At 51.7% G+C, this 23,689-nt stretch overlaps 1 protein-coding gene across 3 annotated transcripts in view; it reads left to right on the forward strand.

Annotated features, from left to right (window-relative positions):
* NUAK2 (NUAK family kinase 2) overlaps nucleotides 1–23,689 on the forward strand; it is a 76,158-nt gene that overhangs the window by 11,454 nt on the left and 41,015 nt on the right. Inside the window, exon 1 of one of the 3 annotated variants that reach the window (XM_078644624.1) lies at nucleotides 5,930–6,380. The exons of 1 other annotated variant lie outside the window; for it this stretch is intronic. Coding sequence is in view for 1 of the 2 variants with exons in the window: in XM_078644622.1 (XP_078500748.1) it covers nucleotides 13,511–13,678 (168 nt within the window). In the remaining variant the exon portion in view is untranslated. Of the gene's footprint in view, nucleotides 1–5,929; nucleotides 6,381–13,364; nucleotides 13,679–23,689 lie in introns of those variants that run through there. One more of the 3 variants, XM_078644622.1, reaches the window with a different exon arrangement.

The raw sequence follows: 23,689 nt of genomic DNA on the forward strand, positions 1-23,689 counted from the left end.
CCCCCTCACCCACACTCACACCCCCTTACTCTCGCACACCCTCACCCCCCCTCACTCACACCCCCTTACTCTCGCACACCCTCACACCCCCTCACCCCCTCACCCTCACACTCCCTCACTCACCCTCACACCCCCACCCTAACACCCCCTCACCTTCACAGCCCCCCACCCTCACACCCCTCACCCTAAAACACCCTCACCCACCCTCATCCTCACACCCCCTCACACCCCCTCACACCCCCTAACACCCCCTAACACCCCCTAACACCCCCTAACACCCCCTAACACCCCCTAACACCCCCTAACACCCCCTCACACCCCCTCACACCCCCTAACACCCCCTCACACACCCTCACACCCCTCGCCCCCATCTCACCTTCACACACCCTCACTCACCCTCACTCACCCTCACACCCCCTCAGCCCCTCCCCCTCCCCCCAATCCCCCTTCACCTTCACCCCCCTCACCTTCACCCCCCCTCACCTTCACCCCCCTCACCTTCACCCCCACACCCCCACACCCTCACCCCCACACCCTCACCCCCTCACACACCCTCACCCTCCCACACCCTCACTCACCCTCACAGCCCCATCTCCCTCTCACCCCCTCTCACCCCCTCTCACCCCCTCTCACCCCCTCTCACCCCCTCACACCCCCTCACACCCCCTCACACCCCCTCACACCCCCTCACACCCCCTCACTCCCCCTCACTCCCCCTCACTCACCCTCACTCACCCTCACTCACCCTCACACCCCCTCACCTCACACACCCTCACCCGCACACACCCTCACCCGCACACCCTCACCCTCACACCCCTCACCCTCACACCCCCTCATCCTCACAATCCTTTCACCCTGCCACACCCTCACCCACCCTCACCCTCACACACCCTCACTCACCCTCACACACTCTCACCAGCATAGCATAACAAAACATAACATAGCATAACAAAACACAGCATTGCATAGCATAACAAAAAAGCATAGGATAGCGAAACATAGCATAGCAAAAGAAAACATAATAGCATAGCAAAACATATCCTACCAAACACAACAAAACATAGCATAGCATTACAAAACATAGCATAGCAAAACAAAACATAGCATAATAAAACACAACACAACATAGCATAACAAAACATAGCATAGCATAACATAGCATAGCAAAACATAGCATAGCATAACAAAACATAGCATAACAAAACACAGCAAAGCATAGCATAACAAAAAAGCATAGGATAGCAAAGCATAGCATAACAAAACAAAACATAGCATAGCAAAACACAACAAAGCATAACACAACATAACAAAGCATAACATAACATAACAAAGCATAGCAAAACAAAACATAGCATAGTATAACAAAACATAGCATAGCATAACACAACACAACACAACACAACAAAACATAGCATAACATAACAAAACATAGCATAACATAACAAAACAAAGCATAGCATAACAAACATAGCAAAACACAACACAACAGAGCAGAGCATAGCATAGCATAACAAAACACAACAAAACATAGCATACATAAGAAAACATAGCATAGCAACACATAGCATAGCATAACAAAACACAACAAAACATAGCATACCATAACAAAACTTAGCATAGCATAACAAAACAAAGCTTAGCATAGCATAGCATAACAAAACACAACAAAGCATAGCATAACAAAACTCAACATAGCATAGCATAACAAAAAAAGCATAGCATAACAAAACATAGCATAGCAAAGTATAACATAGCATAACAAAACATAGCATAACAAAACGTAGCATATCAAAACGTAGCATAACAAAACGTAGCATAACAAAACGTAGCATAACAAAACGTAGCATATCAAAACGTAGCATAACAAAACGTAGCATAACAAAACGTAGCATAACAAAACGTAGCATATCAAAACGTAGCATAACAAAACGTAGCATAACAAAACGTAGCATAACAAAACGTAGCATAACAAAACGTAGCATAACAAAACGTAGCATAACAAAACGTAGCATAACAAAACGTAGCATATCAAAACGTAGCATATCAAAACGTAGCATATCAAAACGTAGCATAACAAAACGTAGCATAACAAAACGTAGCATAACAAAACGTAGCATAGCAAAACGTAGCATAGCAAAACGTAGCATAGCAAAACGTAGCATAGCATAATAAAACACAACACAACAAAGCATAGCATAGCATAACAAAACATAGCATAGCAAAACACAACACAGCACAGCACAGCACAGCACAGCATAACAAAACAAAGCGTAGGATAGCAAAACTAAATATAGCATAGCATAACAAAACAAATCATAGGATATCAAAACAAAACATAGCATAGCATAACAAAACAAAGCATAACATAACAAAACACAGCATAACAAAACACAAAAACACATAGCATAACAAAATATAGCAAAACACAACAAAACATAGCATAGCTTAACAAAACACAACAAAACATAGCATAGCAAAACAAAATATATAATAGCATAGCAAAACATAGCATAGCATACCAAACACAAAACATAGCATAGCATATCAAAACATAGCATAGCAAAACAAAGCATAGCATAATAAAACACAACAAAACATAGCATAACAAAGCAGAGCATAGGAAAACATAGCATAGCATAGCAAAACATAGCATAACAAAACATAGCATAGCATAACAAAACAGTGCATAGCATAACAAATCAAAGCATAGGATAGCAAAACATAGCATAGGATAGCAAAACCAAACATAGCTTAGCATACAGCATCACTCAGCACCACCACAGCATCAACCAGGGGCACCACAACATCACTATGTGCTACCACAGCATCACTGAACGTCACAGCATCACTCGTTCGCCATCACAACATCACTCAGCGCCACCACTGCATCAATCTGTGCAACCATTCAACAACAACTGGTTCAAATATGTTCTCTCAATGTTTTAAGCTTTATTACAAATGTAACAAAAATATGTTAATATTTCATTTCTGTTCTTGGATTTTCGTCACAATAAAATACACTGAACATAATCTTCACAAAAGTTATTTACAAAAGTTTAAGCTATTGCCATTATAAATTACAATAAGTTTTATTTAAGTACTAATTATTTTAAAAAATTAAAAGCCAATGTTATTTGTAATATCAATCCATGTAAGTCACGTAAATACAACACATATTGCATTGCAAATGCTATAGCTGTCACATTTACGAAAGTTATAACTATTGGCATTGTAAATGACAAAGCTATTAATTTCGCTATTTTCAAAAACAAAACATAAATAAAAAATGTGTCATTTACAATACCAATAGATCAAACTTTCCATAATGCGATACCTATTCCATTGCAAATGCTTGTTTGAAAATGTGCTCCTCACGGAAACTCTTCGACCTCTCCCCATCACCCTCACTCACACCAGTGGAAGAAACCTGAATTAAAGGGATGTTTGTGCGAGTAGTTTTAATTATTTTAATCCGCCTACTTTATGACCGTAAACAGTGCATCTTCACATAGAACTGCTATTTTTTTCAGTTTAATATAGGACGAACTCGAACAGAAAGTATTGGAGCGCTTTACATGAGCACCAGACACATTACACATACATTTTATTTTTATTTGACACTGGGAAGATTTAGTGATTTGCCCAGAATCATAGTGTGATGAGCTGACATGATGCTCGAACCTGGATCCCCAGCTCCATATTTGGCAGGTCTAGCCATTACGCCACATCCTCTGTTTAAAAAAAAATGTGTAACTTGATCTTGAAATTGTTATCAGTTTATGAAACAGAATGCTGATCGTCATGATAAAAAAAATGTCAAATAGCACAAGTTCCAAGTTCAAGGGAACAGAGCCAGGGGCAACTACTTGCTTTGGGCAGCGGGGCTCTGGCCCACAATGTTTGTGCTCTATGTGCCATAGACATTGGTAATTAAATAATCACATTACATATTGTGTATTATGAATATTTAATCATCAGGGAAGATGGCACCTAAAGCATGAAAAACATAGCAGACCCAATGTCGTATTGGTAATGCCTGTCCTTCCAGTTGGCAGGGGCAGCTTTAGGCTCACGGCGGCCCTGGGCAGGGAGCGTAGGTAGGGGCCCTCGGAAGAGGGGGTCCGGGCGGGGCGGAGCGCGGAGGCCAGTGAAGAGGGGGCAGGTCAGGGTGTTTGGAAGTGCAACAGAGCCAGAGGCCCCCAAATCTCTGCCAGGCGCCGCCACGCAAATATGTATCCATCCTCGGGGAATTATTATATTAAGGATATATATTGGGGTGGTGGCCCCTGGGGTTTGGTGGCCCTGTGCAGGTGCACAGCTTGCACATGCCTAAGGCCGCCCCTGCAGTTGGCTTCATACTCTGACGCTCGTTTATGCGAGGGTCAGGCCACCAGGCAGGCACTTTCACTGACACATGCACTAGTGCGCATGTGCCAGATATTGTGGAGACAAAAGGGCTTAATTTACTGTAGCCCTGGCCTGTCTTTATCTGGGTACTTTGCTTCCACCGCAGATGACACACAGGAGTGTCCATTTTTGAAGCAGCCCTGGGCAGCAGGGCCAGACTGGGAACGCAAATTAGCCCTGTCAATTAAGTTTGACCGTCCCCGTGGGTGTCCTGGTGGGTGCTGGGGGGGAATCACTAATGCTGCTTTTGATACAGAGGGCCGATATTGCAGCACAGCTGCAAATCCGCCCCCTGTACCAAAAACGGCCGCCACTGGTCCAAAACTGTCCAACCCCTCTGGCCCACCGGGAAAACACCTGGCGCCCCCGATGGCCAGTCCGGCCCTTCTGGGCAGCATGACTATCAGCTCTGTACTGCCCTGAGCTGCATGCTAACTGTCACTGCCTCACACCCTCACCCTTTCCCAAATCGTCAGAGGTTGGGTGTGGTCCTTAAGAAGCACAGACCTCACCCCACCTTATGACGAGTTGGGAAAGGATGGGTACACAGACGCAGGAGGCTGCAAAAGGTGTCAACCAGGATTGTCTCTCACTAGATCCCAGCGACAGGCGTCATGACCGGCTCACTCCAGCAGACCCCCAGGACCAACTGACCCCTCCCCCACAGAAATGGAGCCACTCTTCTGTGACTGGAGTCAGTAAATGCCGGATCCTGTCACACAGAAATCCCTCTGCCTGCTTGAGTGGGATCCCGGCCTGCTCCTATCCTTGCTGTGTGTCCGTAAATACAGATTGTAGCCTGTGTGTCATGTACCGATGCCTCCTGGCATCGGACTGCTCAAGCAAGGCACTTAGTAACTCCCAAGAAAAAATACAGTCAATTCAGAGCTGCCAATTTTGGAACTGGGGACTCTGGTTCGATTTTCAGCATCGGCTCAACATCCTGTGATTCTGAACAAATCACTTAATCTTGCCGGTTCTAGCTAAAAATAAATATATACATATGAATCTGACCCTGTGTAATGTAATGTGTGCTCATGTAAAGTGCTCCAATACACTTAGGCTGAGTTTGCACTATATAAACGCAGGAAATTGAAATAAACTGGAGAAAATTCAGCTTTCAAAAAATAAGTCGTACTCGAAATCTACTTTAGAATATCACTTGCGAGGACACTCATCATCCGCAGAGTAGTCACACAAGCTCAGAGTTCTAAAGTTAAATGTTACAATTGTTTAAATGAATCAAATGGCCATTGTGTTTAAGAAGATCAGTGCCCATTGCCAAGGTAGCCCAGTTACAATGTTTCCTAGGACAATGACCATGGCAGAATGATTATGCATAAAGCAGAGGTGTGTACTTGGACATGGTGTTTTCTTTATAAGGCTAAACAGATAAGTGATGGAAAAGTTACAACATGTTAAAGATACCACTGTCTGAATTTACTGAGCATTTTGCTTTAATGATAATCTGAAGATCCCATTTTCCTCTCGCTGTTCTCCCGTACAGCACCAGTAAAGTGACCCAGCATGTGAGGACAGTAAACCCCTTGGTGTGGACATGGAGATGGCTGCAGATAGCCCTTTATATCCAATGAAGCGCCCAGGAAACTCAAAGGCCGGCAAACCGGGGTCACTACTGGCAGCAAAAGGTAACCACCCTGTTAGGAAAACAATTTTGGAGCACCTACTGCTGCAAGTTTCCCCTCTATGTTTAGGAGGAGGAGAAGCGCAGCCTATGGCACGAATCTGTAGCACCGTACAGCGGATCTGGTAGCAAGAGAGAGGAGGGATTGGGAAAAGACATACAAGAAGAGCTAAGACATTACTATATGTTTAAAAGAATACTGTTCTGTGCCAGACACTGAGCCCCCCCCTCTCTCCATTTGGCAGCCTATGACCTTTATGCAAGGAACTGGAGATGACTGCCCTCAGTGGCCTAGTGTGACCAACCCAGGCCTTGTCTCTTCTTAAAGGTAAGCGCTTGCTGCTAACTGAAAGAAATGTTAATGTGTGCAGTTGGTCATCACAAGTGTAAATGCTGTTTGGCAGACAGCTTGGGCCTTCATTTTTCATATTTAGTGACAAATTGTATGTACTTCAATTTTAACATAATGACTACATATTCACAGTGCTTCCAGCTATAGGCTGGGATAAGGGACACAATAGCGCATTAAAGACACAAGTCACTAGTCTAAAGTGCACCAACCAAGATTCAATTCTGTGACTCTCCAGATGCACACACTAACATCAGCTGTATCACATAGTCCCATTAAGGTTTCATAACTTAAAATAGTTCATTTTCCACAGCTTAGTTTAACTAACATTTATTTTTCACGTAAGGTATGTGCGTTATTTTATAGGCAGTTACCTGAAGATTACAAAGACCAACAAAATTGTTACAGAACATTTTGTCTTTTATGCACGTCTTTGACATGTCCCCCCACCCCATGGCACTCAGCATCCCACTTCCCATATTTTGTGTTTTTATGATTGATTGATTGATTGCTTTATTTCGATATGCACATATCATAAAAGCAGTACAAAAGATAAAAACAGCATGTCGAAAAAAAGTATGACTGTACATTTAGTATAAGAATAAAACACATTAGGTCAGCATAAATTAATTAAAAAAAGAGGATTAAATTGATATGGACAGTCTTCTAAGTCTAATCAACCAAGCCCATTTTAAAAACTTAGCAACAGCACAAACGATAGGAGGGGCTGTGTTGGTTAAAAGAATCCGGAGTGCAACAGAGTGCTGACGGGTACCCAGTTCTCTGCAGATAGGACCAAGCCAACGTGATCTGGGGCGACCATAGTCCGGGCATTCAAGAAGAAAGTGTGGCACCGTCTCTGGTTTATCACGACAAAGAGCACAGAAGCATGATGTGGGCTGGGATTTATTCCACCTGGAGCAAAAGTCGGCCAAGGGTAGGGTTCCTAACCGGAATTTGATGTACAAGGACCGATCCATGGCAACTGTTATTATGTCCATGTACGGCTCGTAGGTGACAACGTCTTTTAACAACAGAAAAGCTGCGGTGGTTTTGCAGTGCTGCTGGCTTCTCAAGCGCTTCACACAAACCCACTCCCAAAAAAGTTTTTTTAAGGTCTCCTTCGGGGGAGCGGAGTGGCTATGCCAGCAGAAATCCAGGCCTAAGTCCCCTAGAAGATGTTTAATGTCCTTCAGCCATTTGATGCTATGCCAACCGTCGGAGTGCATCACCTCAGCTAAACCATTGGCATAAGATTTTAGCTCCGGGACCCTCCACAGACGTGCCCAAAGCAAGAGGGGTCGAAGACGAGCCTGATCCCTTATAGCTTTGCAGCCAGTATCCATGAGCACTGGGATGGTCGGGCTACTCGATGGAATGGCAAGGAGATCTTTGATGAATTTATTTTCGGCCTTGCTCAGTGAGTCCACTTTGCCCAAGCCCCACTGTTCGGCTCCATAAAGTGACGCAGGGACCGCACGTGCTTTGTATATATCTAGTAGAGGGGCAACACAATGTTTTGATGAGTTGTTGAACTCCTTGAGGAGGGCCCCCCCACCCTTTTGTGGGCCATTGTCATTTTATTGATGTGGGCGGTCCAGCTCATCGCATCGTTAAGTCGAATTCCCAAGTAGTCGAATTCTGCCACTCTTTCTAGGGGTATGGAGTTCAGAATGGGAGGGCGGCCAAGTTTGCGTGGTGGGTGCATAACTAGGTACTTAGTTTTATCCACGTTGATGACAAGTCCCTTGGTGGTACAAAAGTCCTGAAAGCGGTTCAGAAGTGTCTGGAGACCTTGGGGGGTTTTAGAGATGAGGAGGGTGTCGTCGGCGAACAGCAAAGTTGGAATTTTTACGCCTCCCAGAGTGGGAGCGTCTGCTGGTTCACCGAGTAGATGATCTACCACCCCGTTAATATAGAGGGAGAATAGGGTAGGGGCCAGGACACAACCCTGCCTTACTCCCCTCTCGACCCTGATCTTATCGGTCTTTTCCCCGTTCAGCCCCCATCTAACCTGGGCATAGGTGTTGGTGTGCAGGTTGATAAGGAGGTTTAGTATATACGGGGGCATCCCTAGACCGTGAAGCACCCTCCAAAGTTCCTCCCTAGGTACCAGGTCAAAGGCAGTCTTTAGGTCAATGAAGGCCAAGTAAAGACTGCCTTTGCCCAGTACCACCACCTTCCAGTATAGTACCAGGAGCCTAAAGACCTGTTCGATAGTTCCTGTACCTGAACGGAACCCAGCTTGCATATCGGACAGGATGTGGTTATCGTCCACCCATTAGGAGATCCTCCCCAAAATGGCTTTCCCCGCCAGTTTCTGGCTCGAGTCTATTAGGCTTATAGGCCTATAATTCCCAGGTAGATCACGGCTGCCCTTTTTGTAGATGGGGACCACCTCCGCACCTCTCCAGGAGTCTGGCACGGGGCCTCCCACAATAATTGCATTGAGGAGTGCAGAGATTAGTACCCCCCATTCTTCCGGATAAGCGCGGAGGATATCGCCTGGTAGGCCATCCGGACCAGCTGCTTTCAATGGAACCAAGGTTTTAATCTGCTTTGTAACATCCAAAACAGAAAAAAGTTCCAGGTCTTGAACTAGGGTAAAGGGCGGGAGGTTAAAAGAGTCATTTAGTGGGCCTTCAGCGGCAGAATAAAGTTTTTGGAAGTGGGAGAACCATGTCTGGGCATTGATGGTACAGGTCCTCAGAGTGTCGTCAGGACGGTTCCTTTTGCCCACCATGTCCCAAAAACCTTTGGCGTCTTTCCCACGACTGGCAGCCAGGAGGTCCTGCCAGAAATTATCCTCCCACTCCATCCTAGCATTTTTTTGACAGAGTGCATAGTGTCTCCTGGCCTCCCTAGTCCTGGACGGTAGTTTGGACTTGACTGCTTCAATGAGAAGTGACTTCGCCTCCCTACACTTCTGATTGTACCAGCCCTGTCCAGATCGTGAGCTTGGTTTCCTTCTGCTCGTATTAGCTGGAACTACAAAGAGGTCACTAATAGCCTGGGTTATGGTACAAAACCTTGGAGCCACCTCCATCAACCCTTCCTCTTGGGGGTCAAGATTGACTAGGGCTGAGGCAAGGAGCTGCCTAATGGCAGAAGTTTTCTCCTCTGAAAGTGCCAACTTCGCCCACTTTAGCCGCCGTCCACAGTTTGTGACTACTGACAGGTCCGGGGCGGGGTTACGAGAAGTTCTGCTCGCAGTGCTAGTTAACCACCTGTAGGACAAGGTGAGGGAGAGGAGATTGTGATCACTCTCAACCGATGGTATAATCACCATGTCCTCCACCATGCTCCACAGGTGTATGTCAAGGAGAAAGTAGTCAATCCGTGACGTATGCCCTGGCCTGTTGTAGGTATGGGCCCCTACTTTGTCGGACCTAGTCCTGCCATTGGCAGCCCTCAGACCAAACTCCATAGCTAATGAGTTGATCTGGAGGGCCACTTCTGTCCACTTTTTGATAGGACTGAGATCAAGGGACGGAATCCCCCACCTACTGTCATGTTCCTCTTGGTCAGTTAGAATTTCAAGGTCCAGGGGCTCAAAGGTACAATTCAAATCGCCCGCCAACAAGGTACAAGACCTATGAGGAGACGAGCGAAGCTGGGCTTCTAGACAGGCTATTACTGGGGATTCTCTACCCCCCTTTATGCCTCGGGCGTAGATATTAAAAATGTTTAGGATGACTCGGCCCTGGGAATTTCTCAGCAATATATTAAGGAGATCCGGGCATTTGGTATCCCGCTCCACCACCCTGCAGTTGAGTTCTGAAGCCACCCAGATTAATAGGCCACCCGAAGGGCGGCCCCTACCAGTTGCACTATGCACTGCTGGCAAAAAGTGGGTGGAATATCCTGCCTTGTGCAGGGGCACCCCACTCCAGGTTTCCTGGAACAGGCATATGGAGTATTGCTCCACTAGCGCGTTCCAGTCCGGCAGCGCTAGCTTCCTCTCGAGGCCCGCCACATTCCAGCTGAAAACCCTAATCGGGGGGTCCGTCACAGCCGTAATGCTACAGTCCTCGACAGGGAGCGGTATGTCCACAACACCCACACCAGGGAGGCTAACCAGAAGGTCAAGAGATGCCCCGGTCTCCCCTTGCTCTTTTGCAAGCTCGGCAGTAGCCTGAATTTGCGATGTAATCGAGGAGCTACAGATTTTAAGGCGAGGTGTAGGCTCAACAGCAGGACTCAAAGCCACAAGGACCTCCCCGGGAACCTCACAGAGTCAGCAACCCCAGAAACCCCAGTTCGATATCACTGGAGCTGGGAATAGCTGCTGTGAGAAAACTCCCGGGGAAGAGTGACCGTGGACGATATTTTCTACAGGAAATTGGCCCCCAGGACTGCTAATATAGGTGGGTTGTCCAAGGTGGAAGGTGGAAGTGGTCGTGATAGACCGTGGGTAAAAGAATGTTAAGTCGACTGCGTCGATACCCGTTCCAGCCATGGATCGCCCTTGGGAGCATATCAGATGGGCGACTCTTGCGTCTTGGAAATTTACCACCACGCAATCCCCTTCAAGAGATTTTTTCCCGTTTCCAATCCATCCCACCCTGCGTACGCCAAGAATTATGCCATCCACTCCCGGAGGGAGGGGCCTGTTGATTTTCAGCCAGTGGATGACCTTATTCTTAAGTGCCTGGTGGTTTTCCTGCTGGGTACTCCTAATAGGGGGGACTTTGGTGAGGACCACAACAAACGGGTGGCACTCAGGGGGGAGGTTAACTGGGGGACACTTTCGTGTGGGTTTCTGAGAAAAATCTGATGGAGAAGGGTTTATGGGCGGAACAGGGGTGGGTGTAGCCTTAAGGGTTGTCACTGTGCCGCCAGTTTTGGCGTGTGAAGCGGCCCCCGGTTGCGAAGTTGGACCCGTCCCTCCCTTCTGGTGTTTCCTTTGGCCTTGATTAGGCACAGGGGTTGTTACTACTGGGGGAGGGATAGCATGCACTTGGGCAGCATGAGTAGAGACATTCGGCCTTGTCTGCCTCGGGCCATCCTGGGAGGCAACCGAGGAAGCGTTCCCAGAAACTGGTCGCTTGGGCGGCTGCGTCAACTGTTCTCCTGAAGGGTGTCTCACTAAAACCTCTTTCCCAGTGTTCCTATCTATCCTGTCTGTCCTATCCTCGCTGGGCTTTGGCTGTAGTTTGAACAGGGTTTTCAGGGAAAAGAAGTTGTCCCTGGTAACCTGTTCAAAGCGGTCAAGCCTATCCCCCAACCTTTTGACTTGGTCAATAAGTGGTACCAAAAGAGACCTGACCAGCTTCTCGATCGACTCCAGAGAGGGACCCTCATTGGCTAGGTCAGGTGCTGATGGGACCAGCAGGGGAGGTAGCACTGTGTCAGCTACAATTGGAGAGGTATTAGAGATCCCAGGTGATACAGATCCTCCAGCACCTGGGAGTGTAGGGCCCCTCTGGGGCGGATACCTGGCGTGCTTAATAAGCGTGGATGGACAGCCCTTTCGAATGTTGGTCGCCCTTTTCCCTTTCCTTTTCGTAAGCCCCTGGGTAGATCGAGTCTTGGGCGGAGGTTGTGGGTCGGGTGTGGGAGCATCAGAGCAGTATTGGGACTGAGTGCCAGGAGAACCGGCTGAGGGTGGGTCGGGGCGGGATTCTACAAGCACGGTACAAGGGCTGGCGAAGTGAGGATCAATCGGCAAGCTTTCTGCCCCATCTGTTCCAACCTCTAGTGGTGCAATGTGAGAATCCCCAGGTAGGTCCCCAGGCAAGAGTGCAGGGGAAATGGAGATTGGTGAGGACATCACTAATGCTGGAGATGGACTTTTGGAAGGGGGGAAGTCAAAAGAAAGGCGCCGTTCTGATATGGCGAGCTCGTTGTCAATAACAGCCGCCACCCTGGTGAGGAATTTGTCCATAGAACCGAACATGGTGCCCCCTGGGGCACTTTCACCGCCACCCCTCAAGGCCTTACCGGAACGGGTTGACATGCTGGATTCTGGACCCACAGCGGGGCACCACGAACTAGGGCCTGTTGCAATAAATGTTCGAGGGGTGGCCCAGCCCTGCCTCCTCCTGCCCCGGACGGCCACAGACGGCCCGCCCTTTGCCCGGGCTTCGCTCGGCGTCCCGCTCGCGTCCCGCGGAGCGCTTGACAGCGCGATGAAGTAGAGAGTGTTGCAGGCGGGGGGCGTGGCTGGTGGTGGGCGCGTCCACTCGCGCAGCTGTGAGAGCAGGGACTCCTGGATCTTCGAGTCCCTGCTACAGCGCCAACGCCGGTTTGGTGTTGCTCCCGGCGCCTTCAGGAGCCCAGCGCCTCCAAATTGCTCGCAGCCTCCTTGGTCCTCGAAGCGGCACCCGCGAAGCGGGTGCGGCGAGGTGTAGCGGCGTGCAGGAACACAGAAAGCAGTCCCTGGGTCAGCAAGACGTGTAGGGTCCCCTGTGTTTTTATACAACTCAACCACCGTTTACATGAGAGCTCACTTTTGTTCCAGAACCATGGCAGAGAGCTTACTCTCTGAACATTGGCAGGGGTGCTAATTTTTAGGCAACCATCTAAGTGAAAGAGCATCTCTTTCTTAATGGACACCACATTTGAAACAGGATTTGAGTTTCCCTCAAACATCTGATCTGCATTGGAATGTGCTGTTAATGAGGGGGAGCAACAGTGGGAGCTATATCAGGGCATATTTGGTCAATCAATATATTACAGAAATTGTGCTCGCAAATGCACACTTTCCTACTTATTTTTTAAAATCTTGTCAGGCAGAGAACCTCTCAATGCCCCAGAAACATCAAGATTGTTCATTGCACTTGTTTGCTCGCCAAAGTTCGTTAACTGGTCTCACAACTTTCAAATTCCACCAGCCGCCACTGAATAGCTAACCTCAGACTCGTCTGATTGTGGACTGTCAGCCCAGGGGGCGGGGATAAGGTCAGTGGGCGGCTGGCGTAGCCAATGAACGCCGGGGGCGGAGTTAGAACGGACTGATACAGTGCAGCCCGGAGTGGGACGAGCAGAGGGTGCGAGGCAATCGCCCGGGAGCAGCAGACTCCACTGCAGAAACTTGGAAGCACACCCCCCCCTAGCAGACATCCTCAGCAGACACCCCGCAGCCTCCCCACACTCGCCGCCTGGACATGTCGGCCCTGCAGGGGATGCTGCTCTTCAAGTCCCCCCAGAAGAAGCAGGCAGTGAAGCGGCACCTCCACAAGCACAACCTCAAGCACCGCTACGAGTTCCTGGAGACTCTGGGGAAGGGCACCTACGGGAAGGTGAAGAAGGCCCGGGAGCGGAGCGGCAGAGTGGTGAGAGCCGGGGGTGCACGGGGGGAGCGGGGGCGCGCGCCCTGGGGGTCCCGGAGAGGGGGTGAAGGAGTGGAGTGAGAGCTGGGAGACCCTGCTGGGGGCATGTGGTCCCTCTGCAGGTGGGTATGTGGCCCCTCGGATGGGCAAACTCTAGGGAGGGGGGTGATGAGCCTACTTTCACTTTCATTGCTGGGAATCGAGGGTCTGTCCCACCCCGGAGTTGCTGATCCAGGTGACTGGGTTTTGGGGCACCCTCTGGATTGGGGGTCCGTGGCTGCTCCTCCTGGGCCTATTCCTGTTGGTCCTGTAAGTAGTTCCAGTCCTCTTCATGATTGGACAGTGAATGTCTGACCCCACGCGCTGCTGAGCCAGGGATGTTGCCTCTGCCCACCCTTCCCTCCAGGGTATGGGGTCTCCATGGCTGAGGGTTGGAGGTTCCTTGTGAACCCATTCCTGTTGGCTCTGAAAGTGAGGCGCAGTGCATGCCTGACCCTCCCCCGAGATGCTGATGCAGGGGTGCTAGGTGAAAGGATGCCTCGCGGCACTATGGCTACTGGCTCTGGCTGGGCAAGGTTTAGTGCACCAGACTTGACGTCTCAGTCTTTGTTCGTTTCTCCCAGCACCAACTGCTGGCACAGAAGTGCTGAGGGGGGCAATAGCTGCTGAGGCTCCGGCCGGTGGCAGGAGCGCACTCTCAATGTACGGGTGTCTCAGCGAGCTGAAAGAGCGCGCACATAGCATAATGTTTGTACCGATGTGTTAACCGGGCACCAGGGATTGTTTTCATTATTATATCCGACCCCCAGCCTTTACCATTTTCTTTGCATGTGGTTTTGAGTAGAATAGGCAGCCTCCATACTAAAAACATTGGTTCTGGGGTTACACGGGCATGCACTTTGCAAATGATGCAGATGTTCACTTTCTTCTACGTTGCCCTTAATTTGTGTCTTTCAGGGAATTATATGCATGTATTTCTTTCTTAAAATATTGTTGTTTAAGGCCCAAGAGGCGTGCTTTTTGAGCCAGGTACTGGTTTTACATGGATACCTGCAGGGGTACATGGCTGTACATTGCATTCTTTTTTTTTTTTTTTTGTTCAATACATTTTATTAGGATTTTAAAAGATAAAACAGTTGGGTACAATTCATAATGATACCAAGGCTAAAGATAAGAAAAGAACTACAACTTCATCATAGTATGTCATTAATTGCACTCTTCTTTGATAACGCCCACATAACCTGGAGTCGGAGGAACTGACTTACCTGACACTTTGCAAATCCTGACTTTCATTTAATGTGTGTGGTTTATCGCTGTGCCTGTCTTTGAGCCTATATATCAAGGGGTTACATTTTTATAAAATTCAAGGTACACACGTGCCCCTTGAGAGGGGGCACTCGGCGTTTGACTAGCTTCCCCCCCCCTCTTTCCATGGCAAGCATTAGCAACGATCAATATACTGAGTTTCCCTAGGACCCTGTTTCACAAATCTTTCTGTACTTCTAAGTAGCAAACAGGTGCTCTGATACTTTTATATTTCCATTTCAACTCAAGCACTGTAGACTGAATACGCGTTTTACTCTCCATTTAGTGGATTAACTCCTCTAGATGTACACAATTTAATCAGGGTAAAAAAGCTAATGCTGAACAAGTATTGGGCTGTAAACAACAGTGTGCAACGTTATAGTTTGCTGGTCTTATGGGAATGTATGGGGTCAGATTACGAGTCAGTGCAATAGAGAGCCTCTGTCCTAGCGCCTAGATATCCGTGGGGAGATCGCGCGCTCTCACAAACCCGGGTTCATCCCGTCCTCATCCCGTTCCCCCACACTCTGGTACCTGTAGAGTGGTGATGCGGGGCCTACCACGTGGGGACACACAGACAGCAAGCACACGGACACCAGCAATGTACTTAGCCGGAAAGACCCCGAGCGGTCTTCCGCTTGTTTATTTATACCGAGGGGCGAGCCCGCCCCAAGGTTGCGTGTGCGTGCGTGCGTGCAAAGGATACAATGTATGTGAGAGCCCGGATGGCTCTCTACATCCCTCCTTTATTTTAGTCTCTTTCTGCAGGCACATTCATAGTCTCTTACTCATGGAGACGAACAAGCAAAGTCCAACAACCGTTGACTCGGCCTAGGATTGGGCCGCAGGTTGTAGCGACGATCCTGGGTCCGAGGTAGTTCGACAACCCCAGCCGGGGTTGTCCTCGGACCCTCGCTCGCATCTTCGACCCTTGGCTGACTCCGCCCGACCGCAGGGCCTGGTGACACTGGCCTGGGTGGGGTGGCCATTCGCGGCAGAGTAGGTGTTGGATCAGAACAATTATCAAAGTCCATACTTTCTTGGTCTCCATGTTCCATTCCCTCGGTCCGTTGACGCACACTGACATTGTCCTGTACCTTCTTGAAACATGAGGCATTCCTCGTCACGGTTTGGCCATTCCTCCTAGCTGTAATCATAGTCCCTTGCACTCGCTCCACTGTCCACACTTCTGGCTCAAAAGGAGTCCGAAACTTCCACCCAGGATGGCGATCCTTGACAACGACAGTGTCCCCCTGCTGGAGGGCTGGTTCTTTGGCATGCCGATGTGCGCTCGCTTTGATGTTGGTGGACTGTCGCCGGGCCTGTATGGCCTCAGCGTCCCTTTCTCCCGGCACCCACGTGTTGACAGTGGGAATGCCATCCCTTGGAGCTCGCTTGAACAGAACATGAGAGGGAGCACACTTGGTCGTTGAGTGGGGTGTCTGCCGATAGGCTCCAAGGAAGTCGTCCAGGGCGGCCTCCGGGTCTTCGCCGTTATCCACCGCAATCCGCAGCGCTCTGTTTAATGTCCGCATCAGCCTCTCGACTTCCCCGTTGGCTTGAGGCCACAGGGGTGTGATTTTCCGATGTTTGATCCGGAGAGCCTCCAAGTAAGCCTGAAACTCTCTCCCTTGAAAGGGGGGCCCATTATCGGACTTGATTTCTTCAGGGAGCCCCATCGTAGCAAACACTCGGTTTAGGACTTTCTTTACCTGCGGGAACGCAGTGGATGCGATGACTTCCACAACTGGGAATTTGGAAAAAGAGTCTACCAGCACTAGCATGTGCCGCCCGTCTGGAAAGCTGCCAAAGTCTATACTGAGTTGAGCCCACGGGGCCTGGGGCGCTTCTTCCGTGAGCACGGGCGCTGGGGCAGGGTCTCCGCCCGTGATCGTGCATGCGTGGCAGTCCCGTATCATGGCTTCCACCTGGCTGTCCATCGCGGGAAACCACACCTTGCTCCTCAAGCGGGCCTTGGTCTTTGCCATCCCTTGGTGTCCCACGTGAGCCAGGCTCAGGGCTCGTTGCTGGAGGCTTTCGGGCATGACGATGAGGTGCCCACGCAGCACCACCCCCTCATCACCGACGCTAAGTTCACTCCGTATCTGCCACAGCTGCTGCCTGGCATGACGCACCTCCGGCCGGAGGCACGAAGCGCCATCAAGGAAATGGGCCCAACGATTTCCTTCGAGGGCCTCCCTAACTTTCGCCAGGGTCTCGTCCGTCGCGGTGGCGTCGCTAATTTCCTGGAGCGACATGTTCTCGGGGCACGCCGCTAGGGTGACCATGTGCACTATCTCCTCCACTTCATCTCCTTCAGCATCGAGGGCCGGTGGGGGTGTGACATCCGGATGACGCGACAAGTAGTCGGCAGGGTTGTGTGCTCCTGGCCTGAACACCACCTTGAACCGGTAACCCTGCAGCTGGACAGCCCACCTCTCGATGCGTGGGGGAGCAAGCCGGGATGTTCCCGCAAAGAGGGGCAACAGGGGTTTATGGTCCGTGACCACCGTGAAGTCCTGTCCACAGAGATAGAGGTGAAAGTGCTGGCATGCCCATTTGATGGCCAGCGCCTCTCTTTCAATTTGGGCATACCTGGTCTCCGTGTCGGACAGGGCCTTGCTGGCATAGGCGACAGGCTTCCACTCTTCCGGCCCGTACTCCTGCAGCAGCACGGCTCCCAATCCCACTGGGCTGGCATCGACTATCAACTCGGTCCGTCTCCGTGGCTGGAAGTAAGCCATGACGGTGTTGTCAAGCAGACTGGCCTTGACGGCCTGGAACGCCTTGTGTGCAGCAGCAGTCCAGTCCCATTTCTGATCAGCACGGGTGAGGGCACGGAGAGGCTCCGCTAAGTCGGCCAGGTTCGGGATAAACCGGCCACAGTATGTGGCCATGCCCAGAAAACTGCGGACTTCTGTTTGACTTCTAGGCGTGCTGGCCGCTTTGATGGCTTCGGCCTTCTTAGGGTCAACTTTAAGGCCTTCCCTCGTAAAGATATATCCAAAGAAGTCCACTGACTCCTGATAGAAGGCACATTTAGCGCGGTGGAGGGTGAGGCCGCTGTCGGCGAGTCTCTGCAGGGTCGCCCTCAAGTTGGCGTGATGCTCCTCTAGGGTCGTTGAGTAAACGAGGATGTCATCACTCAGGTTGATCACCCCTTTTAGTCCGGAGAGCACCTCGCGAATGGCGTTCTGGAAGACCTCGGCGGCCGACGAGACCCCAAAACTGAGCCGAGTGTAGCGACGCAGCCCCACGTGCGTCGAAAACGTGGTGATGTACCTGCTAGCCGGCTCTAGCTCCAGCTGGTGATATCCGGAGTTGAGGTCTAATTTGGAAAACCATTTCGCCCCGTTGAGGTCAGCTATGATATCATCCATAGTGGGGGTGATGTGTCGTTCGCGCTTGACAGCGGTGTTGGGGAGCCTCATGTCCACGCACAGACGTATGGCTCCCGGCTGCTTCGGTTTGGGGGCAACCACCAGGGGCGAGACCCAGGGTGTCGGGCCCGACACTTTCTCGATCACTCCCAACTCCTCAAGCTTGCGAAGCTCTTCCTCAACTTGGGGCCTGAGGTTAAACGGTACTCGCCGGTGTCTGAGAGCGACAGGTTTCACCGTCGCATCAATGTGTAGCTTAAACTTTTTACCCTTGAGCTTGCCGAGGCCTTTGAACAGTTCTGGGAAGTCCTTTAACATGAAGTCAGCGTGAGCCTGGTGTACTTGGTTGGCGAAAAACACCAGTCCCAGATCCTCTGCTGTGTGGCAGCTCAGGAGGGTGCCTTTCTTGCCCTCGGTGATGTGGAATCTGGTCACAGTCGAATATTCTCCGTTGACTACTGTGGTTTGAATCACTCCACGAAGAGGCATGGGCTCTGTCCCGCCATAGGTGTAGATGCGTGCCGCGGACGGTGCCAGCGTCGGCTTTGGGGACATGCGCTCATACTGGTCCGAGTCCATGACGTTCACGGACGCCCCTGTGTCTATCAGCGCGTTGACACTCGTCCCGTCCACTGAGACGGAACACATTGGAGGCGGTCGCCTTTTCGTGGATGCCCGGCTCACGTAGGAGATGACATACACCTCATCGTCTTCGTCGTCCTCATATCTGGGCCGGCGGTCTTGAGCCTCCGTGTCGGGAGGGGGTCTCTCCTGGTCAAGAGACAGTTGTCGGACCCGTTGGGTCACAGTTCTGGCGCGCGGGCCTGCTGCCCGGAACTTCCCTCCCCGGCAGACAGCAGCGAAGTGATTCATGCGCCCACACTTGAGGCACGTCTTGCCTTTGGCACCACACGTGGCCGTGGAAGGATGGTCCACACCACAGTACCCGCACTGGCTGTCCCTTGGCGGGCCACCCCGCGGCCGTGCTGGCGGGAATCTTCTTTGGATCGCCTCCACCCGCTCTTCCTTGATGGCCGGGGCCCTTGCCCCAGACGGGGCGATCACCGGGGTGCGCAGTGCGACCTCCATCTCTTCCGCCCGGGCATCCGACAACTCGTGCGACCTCGCCAGGATGAGGATCTCGTCTAAGGTGATCCCCGGCTGTCGGAGGATCAGCTTTCTCAGCAACTTGGATTTGCAGCCGACGATGATCTGGTCCCTGATTTCGTCGCGAGGGTTGGTGAAGGGACACGTGCTCGCGAGCCGTCGGAGTCGAGTGTAGTACATATCGACGGACTCGGAGTCCAGCTGCCATGCGCGCTTGAATTTGAATTTTTCAAAATCATTGTTCAACTGAGGGTCAAAGTGCGCGTTGAGGGCCGCGACTGCGGCGTCATAGTTGTCCTCGGCTCCAGTGTTCGGGAGCGATTCAAATAAGTCATAGATCTCTTGACCCCCATAGAGAATGAGGAGCGACCTCTTCACCGTACCGTCGGTTTCTCTCGTGCCCCTGAAGTACAGATTGAGGCGACCGACCCATGCCTTCCAGCGGACGGCCGCCGTTGCCGGGTCTGCTGATTCGCTGAACGGCGGTATAGGTGCTGCGCCGGCGTGCTGGTGCGCATGGGGCGCGGGCGCGGGAGGTCCTGCTGGGGCACCCGCCCCAGCTTGGGCAAGGGCCTGTGGTTGGGCGGCGGGCGCAGCCGGTTGCTGCTGAAGAGCCTGCTGGGGGGGCTGGCCAGCCCCGTCTTGGGCCGCTCCTGGCGCAACTAGGCTCATGGCGAGGCGTCACACTGTCTCTGATGGTGCTTTCCGGGGTGGCGGCCGCGCGAGGCGCAGGGCAGGGGCGTGGGCCGCGCTGCGTGTTGAGGCGTTGTATGGCGTGGCGCAGGAGGAGTCAGCAGTGGCGAAGATGAGGACTGCAGGGACCAAACGTGGTGGCAGAGTCAATGGGGCACGGCCACAATCGTGCCACTGTTCCTGATTTTCCCCTTGTGTTGGCCAATGCTTGTTTAACATCGATTGTGCCACTGTTCATGAGTTGGCCCTTGCGTTGGCCAATGCTTGATTACTATCACCCCCAGTGTTCCAGGCAAAGAACGTTCCGAGGGCAGGGGCACAGCAGGGGGGGCCTGGCGCCGTGTCTCCGCGCGTGCTGCAGGTCAGGCGCCTCATGCGCGTCGTCGTCGAAGGGCGGGGGCGGGCCCAGAGCGGGCCGTCTTGCGAGGTGCGCCGGGCCCTCCTCAGGCCTGCAGCCTGCAGGCGCGCCTCCTCTGCGGCGACAAGCGGAGCGTGGCAGGCAGGGGCCGCGCAAGCGGGGCAGATGAGCACTCACCCGCAGGACCCGCAACAGGCCGCACGTCGGCTCCCGCCGCCTCGAGTCCCGCCAGCTGAAGGCGCTCCCTCACGGGAGACGCGTGGGCGGGTCTCAAGCGCGCGGGAGGCCGGGACAACACAGCGGCATGCACCGCAGCGTGCGGCAGGCGTCGGGCAGGCAACCCGGGGTCCCAGGCACACGTGGATCCAGGAAACACCGGCCTCGTCGCCAATGTAGAGTGGTGATGCGGGGCCTACCACGTGGGGACACACAGACAGCAAGCACACGGACACCAGCAATGTACTTAGCCGGAAAGACCCCGAGCGGTCTTCCGCTTGTTTATTTATACCGAGGGGCGAGCCCGCCCCAAGGTTGCGTGTGCGTGCGTGCGTGCAAAGGATACAATGTATGTGAGAGCCCGGATGGCTCTCTACAGTACCGAGCCGGCCCCTGTCAGTGGTCGCTCCGGATGCTCTTGAAAGGACGTCAAAGCGGGGATGCGTACACCGGTAAAGTGCTGAGAACTGCCCTGAAAATGTTCGTTTCCTGGACGCGAGGCCTGGTAACCTATGTGAAATGTTTACTATCTGACACCCAGCTCCCAAAGTACACACTGACAGTCTGACATGCTCTCGATCAAAGCTGCTTGGCGACTCAACCCACCCCCTACATTTGCGAATGACAAAAGAAAGACCACAGCATCTGGAAACCAAGGCATCGGGACCGGCTTCTATAGGGGAATACCAGGAGACTCCGGGATGAGGCGGTGGGGGACGAGGTCCAGAATGTATCCTTCTGTGTGTTTCTGGGGAGCGGCGAGGGAAACGCTGAAATGTTTGACAGAGGAATGTTCACGTGTAGATTTCTAACGATGGTCCCCCACAGCACAGCTGGAGAGGTGGAGTGTTTGAGCCTTTGCACTGGACATTCATTTTGAAATGTGTTGATATTGGCATCGGCGTAGGTATGAATAGTACAACAGGTGCAGTGGCACCAGGGCACAGAGATGTTGGGTGAAGATTGCATTCAAATTATGACTATTTGCTATATAGCCAGTTGGTTGATGACTATTTCCATTGCTTTCACCATGCCCCAGGGCACCCTGGCTACACCACTGGAACAGTGGCTTGGAAAGATCTGCTCTTTTGGGCGGTGGGGGGGGGGGGGGCATTACTCCCCCCCGTACTAGACCAGTCTTCACATTGACCCTTCCCCTTCAGTGGCCCTGCGCTTCTTCCATGGTGGGCACCGCGTGTCTTCCGGGAAGAGCCCTTTCTTGGCTCCATTTAAACAGCCATATCTATAGCTTTCAATAGCAGCCTGCCGCATGCTCTGGGAAGAGAAGACATCTGTGTTTCCAGGGTATATGTTTTGTGTGCATTTGTTTCTGCTGAGAGGCGTAGACTGGAGAAAGAGCTGCGGGGGGCCCTGGCCGTAACTGCAGGGACGCCATGGCATGAAACCCTGGAGAGCTGCGTTGGCCCAGCACGGGTCGGGTGCCTCTGGACCCAGTTGCCCCTCCCCTGCGGTGTTTGGTGTGTCAGCTTTCTGTCTCCCTGGCACCAACCGCTGTTTATTCATCCGGAGGTGGGGGAAGCGCAGCGGCTAATCCGGCCTTGTGTGTGTGTGTGTGTACACACCGCTCTCGCGCCGCAGTCCAGGAAGTTCAACACTCAAAGCTCGCGCCACATGTCCAGCGGTGGCTCCCTCGGGGGGGGGGGGGGGATACCGGGACCACCCGTTCCAATAGATCCTGCCAGAGAAGCGAGGTCACGCCTTCAGCATGGAGGGCCTCTATGGAGGGGGGTGCGGGAGGAAAGCACAGTTCCTTTAGCACTGGTCCTGACCGAAGCCCCGCAGAGGCCACACACTAGCACAGCAAGTACCCCCTTCTGCCTGGCCTTGGTACGGCCTAAACTCAGATCCCGCAGGGAGTCAAAACTCAGCAGCAGTGACACCCAGTGGCCAGTCACAGTACAACACTTACCAAGGCCAGGGAGGGAAAGCGGACACCATTCATTTGTAGATTTAAAACCAGTGGTCACTCGGGGTATGGGAAGATTAAGAGTCCTGTAGGAAGATACTCTGCTGCAGCCATGGCATGTGGGCCAGGAGCTGCGGCATCGGTGGGTGTCATGGAGAGGGCAACTGGTGACACCTAGTGGCTGGTCTCGGTGTAGCACACTGGTGCTCCAGCTGCCCAGGGACCCACTGGGGTACCAGAGGTGCGCAAGGCCAGACCTTCTGCCTCAGGGCTTGTTTGAGGTGGGGTTTTTTTTACATGCTGAGCGTGGTGCACAGTGTGTTAGTGCCCCCATACTCACATTGCAGCCATCTTGATAGTCTTGCTTTGTCAGAGCACTTAGCGCTCCGGCTTCATTTGTCTCTGTTCATGGCAGCTACTTAAGAGCGCGGCCGTGGCGTGGATGTGGAACTGGTGGCTATTGTTTTCAAAGAGGAGTACCAATGTAAGATTTAAGAACTTCCCATCCTTGCTCGTGAAGCCTTGTTCTTCTCCCTCTGTCTCTCGCACAATTTTACTCTATCTGGTGTGTTGATCTGATGCCCAACAGGCTATGCGGACAATTGGTGCTCTACGGTACCGGACAATCGTTCCCCCTACATTCTTAACTGTGCTAACTTTATTGTGTGCCAACCTTATTGTGTTAGGGAATCTAAATATACACTTGGAGGACACCACTTCTGCCTATGGCTGGCTCCTCCTTTATAGAGGACCTTAAATCTAGCCCTGAACCTTTATCCAATTAACTCTGCCCCCTACACACAAGGCCGGACTTCTACTTTACCCTCTATTTTCGAATCTTAAGCTTCTTATAACAGAACATCCTATTTCGTTACTCTGTTCCGAATATCACGCAGTCCCTTTCTCCATTCGGACATCCTCTTTGCCCTCTGCTGCTGTTTCTGGACCCGCCTACTATTTCCAAAAATTGGTTCGAGCTAGACTTTTCCACCTTCAACACCCGACTCCTAGACACTCTACCTAGTCCA

Source organism: Lissotriton helveticus, chromosome 5_1 (genome assembly GCF_964261635.1).
Source record: "Lissotriton helveticus chromosome 5_1, aLisHel1.1, whole genome shotgun sequence".
Taxonomy (NCBI): domain Eukaryota; kingdom Metazoa; phylum Chordata; class Amphibia; order Caudata; family Salamandridae; genus Lissotriton; species Lissotriton helveticus.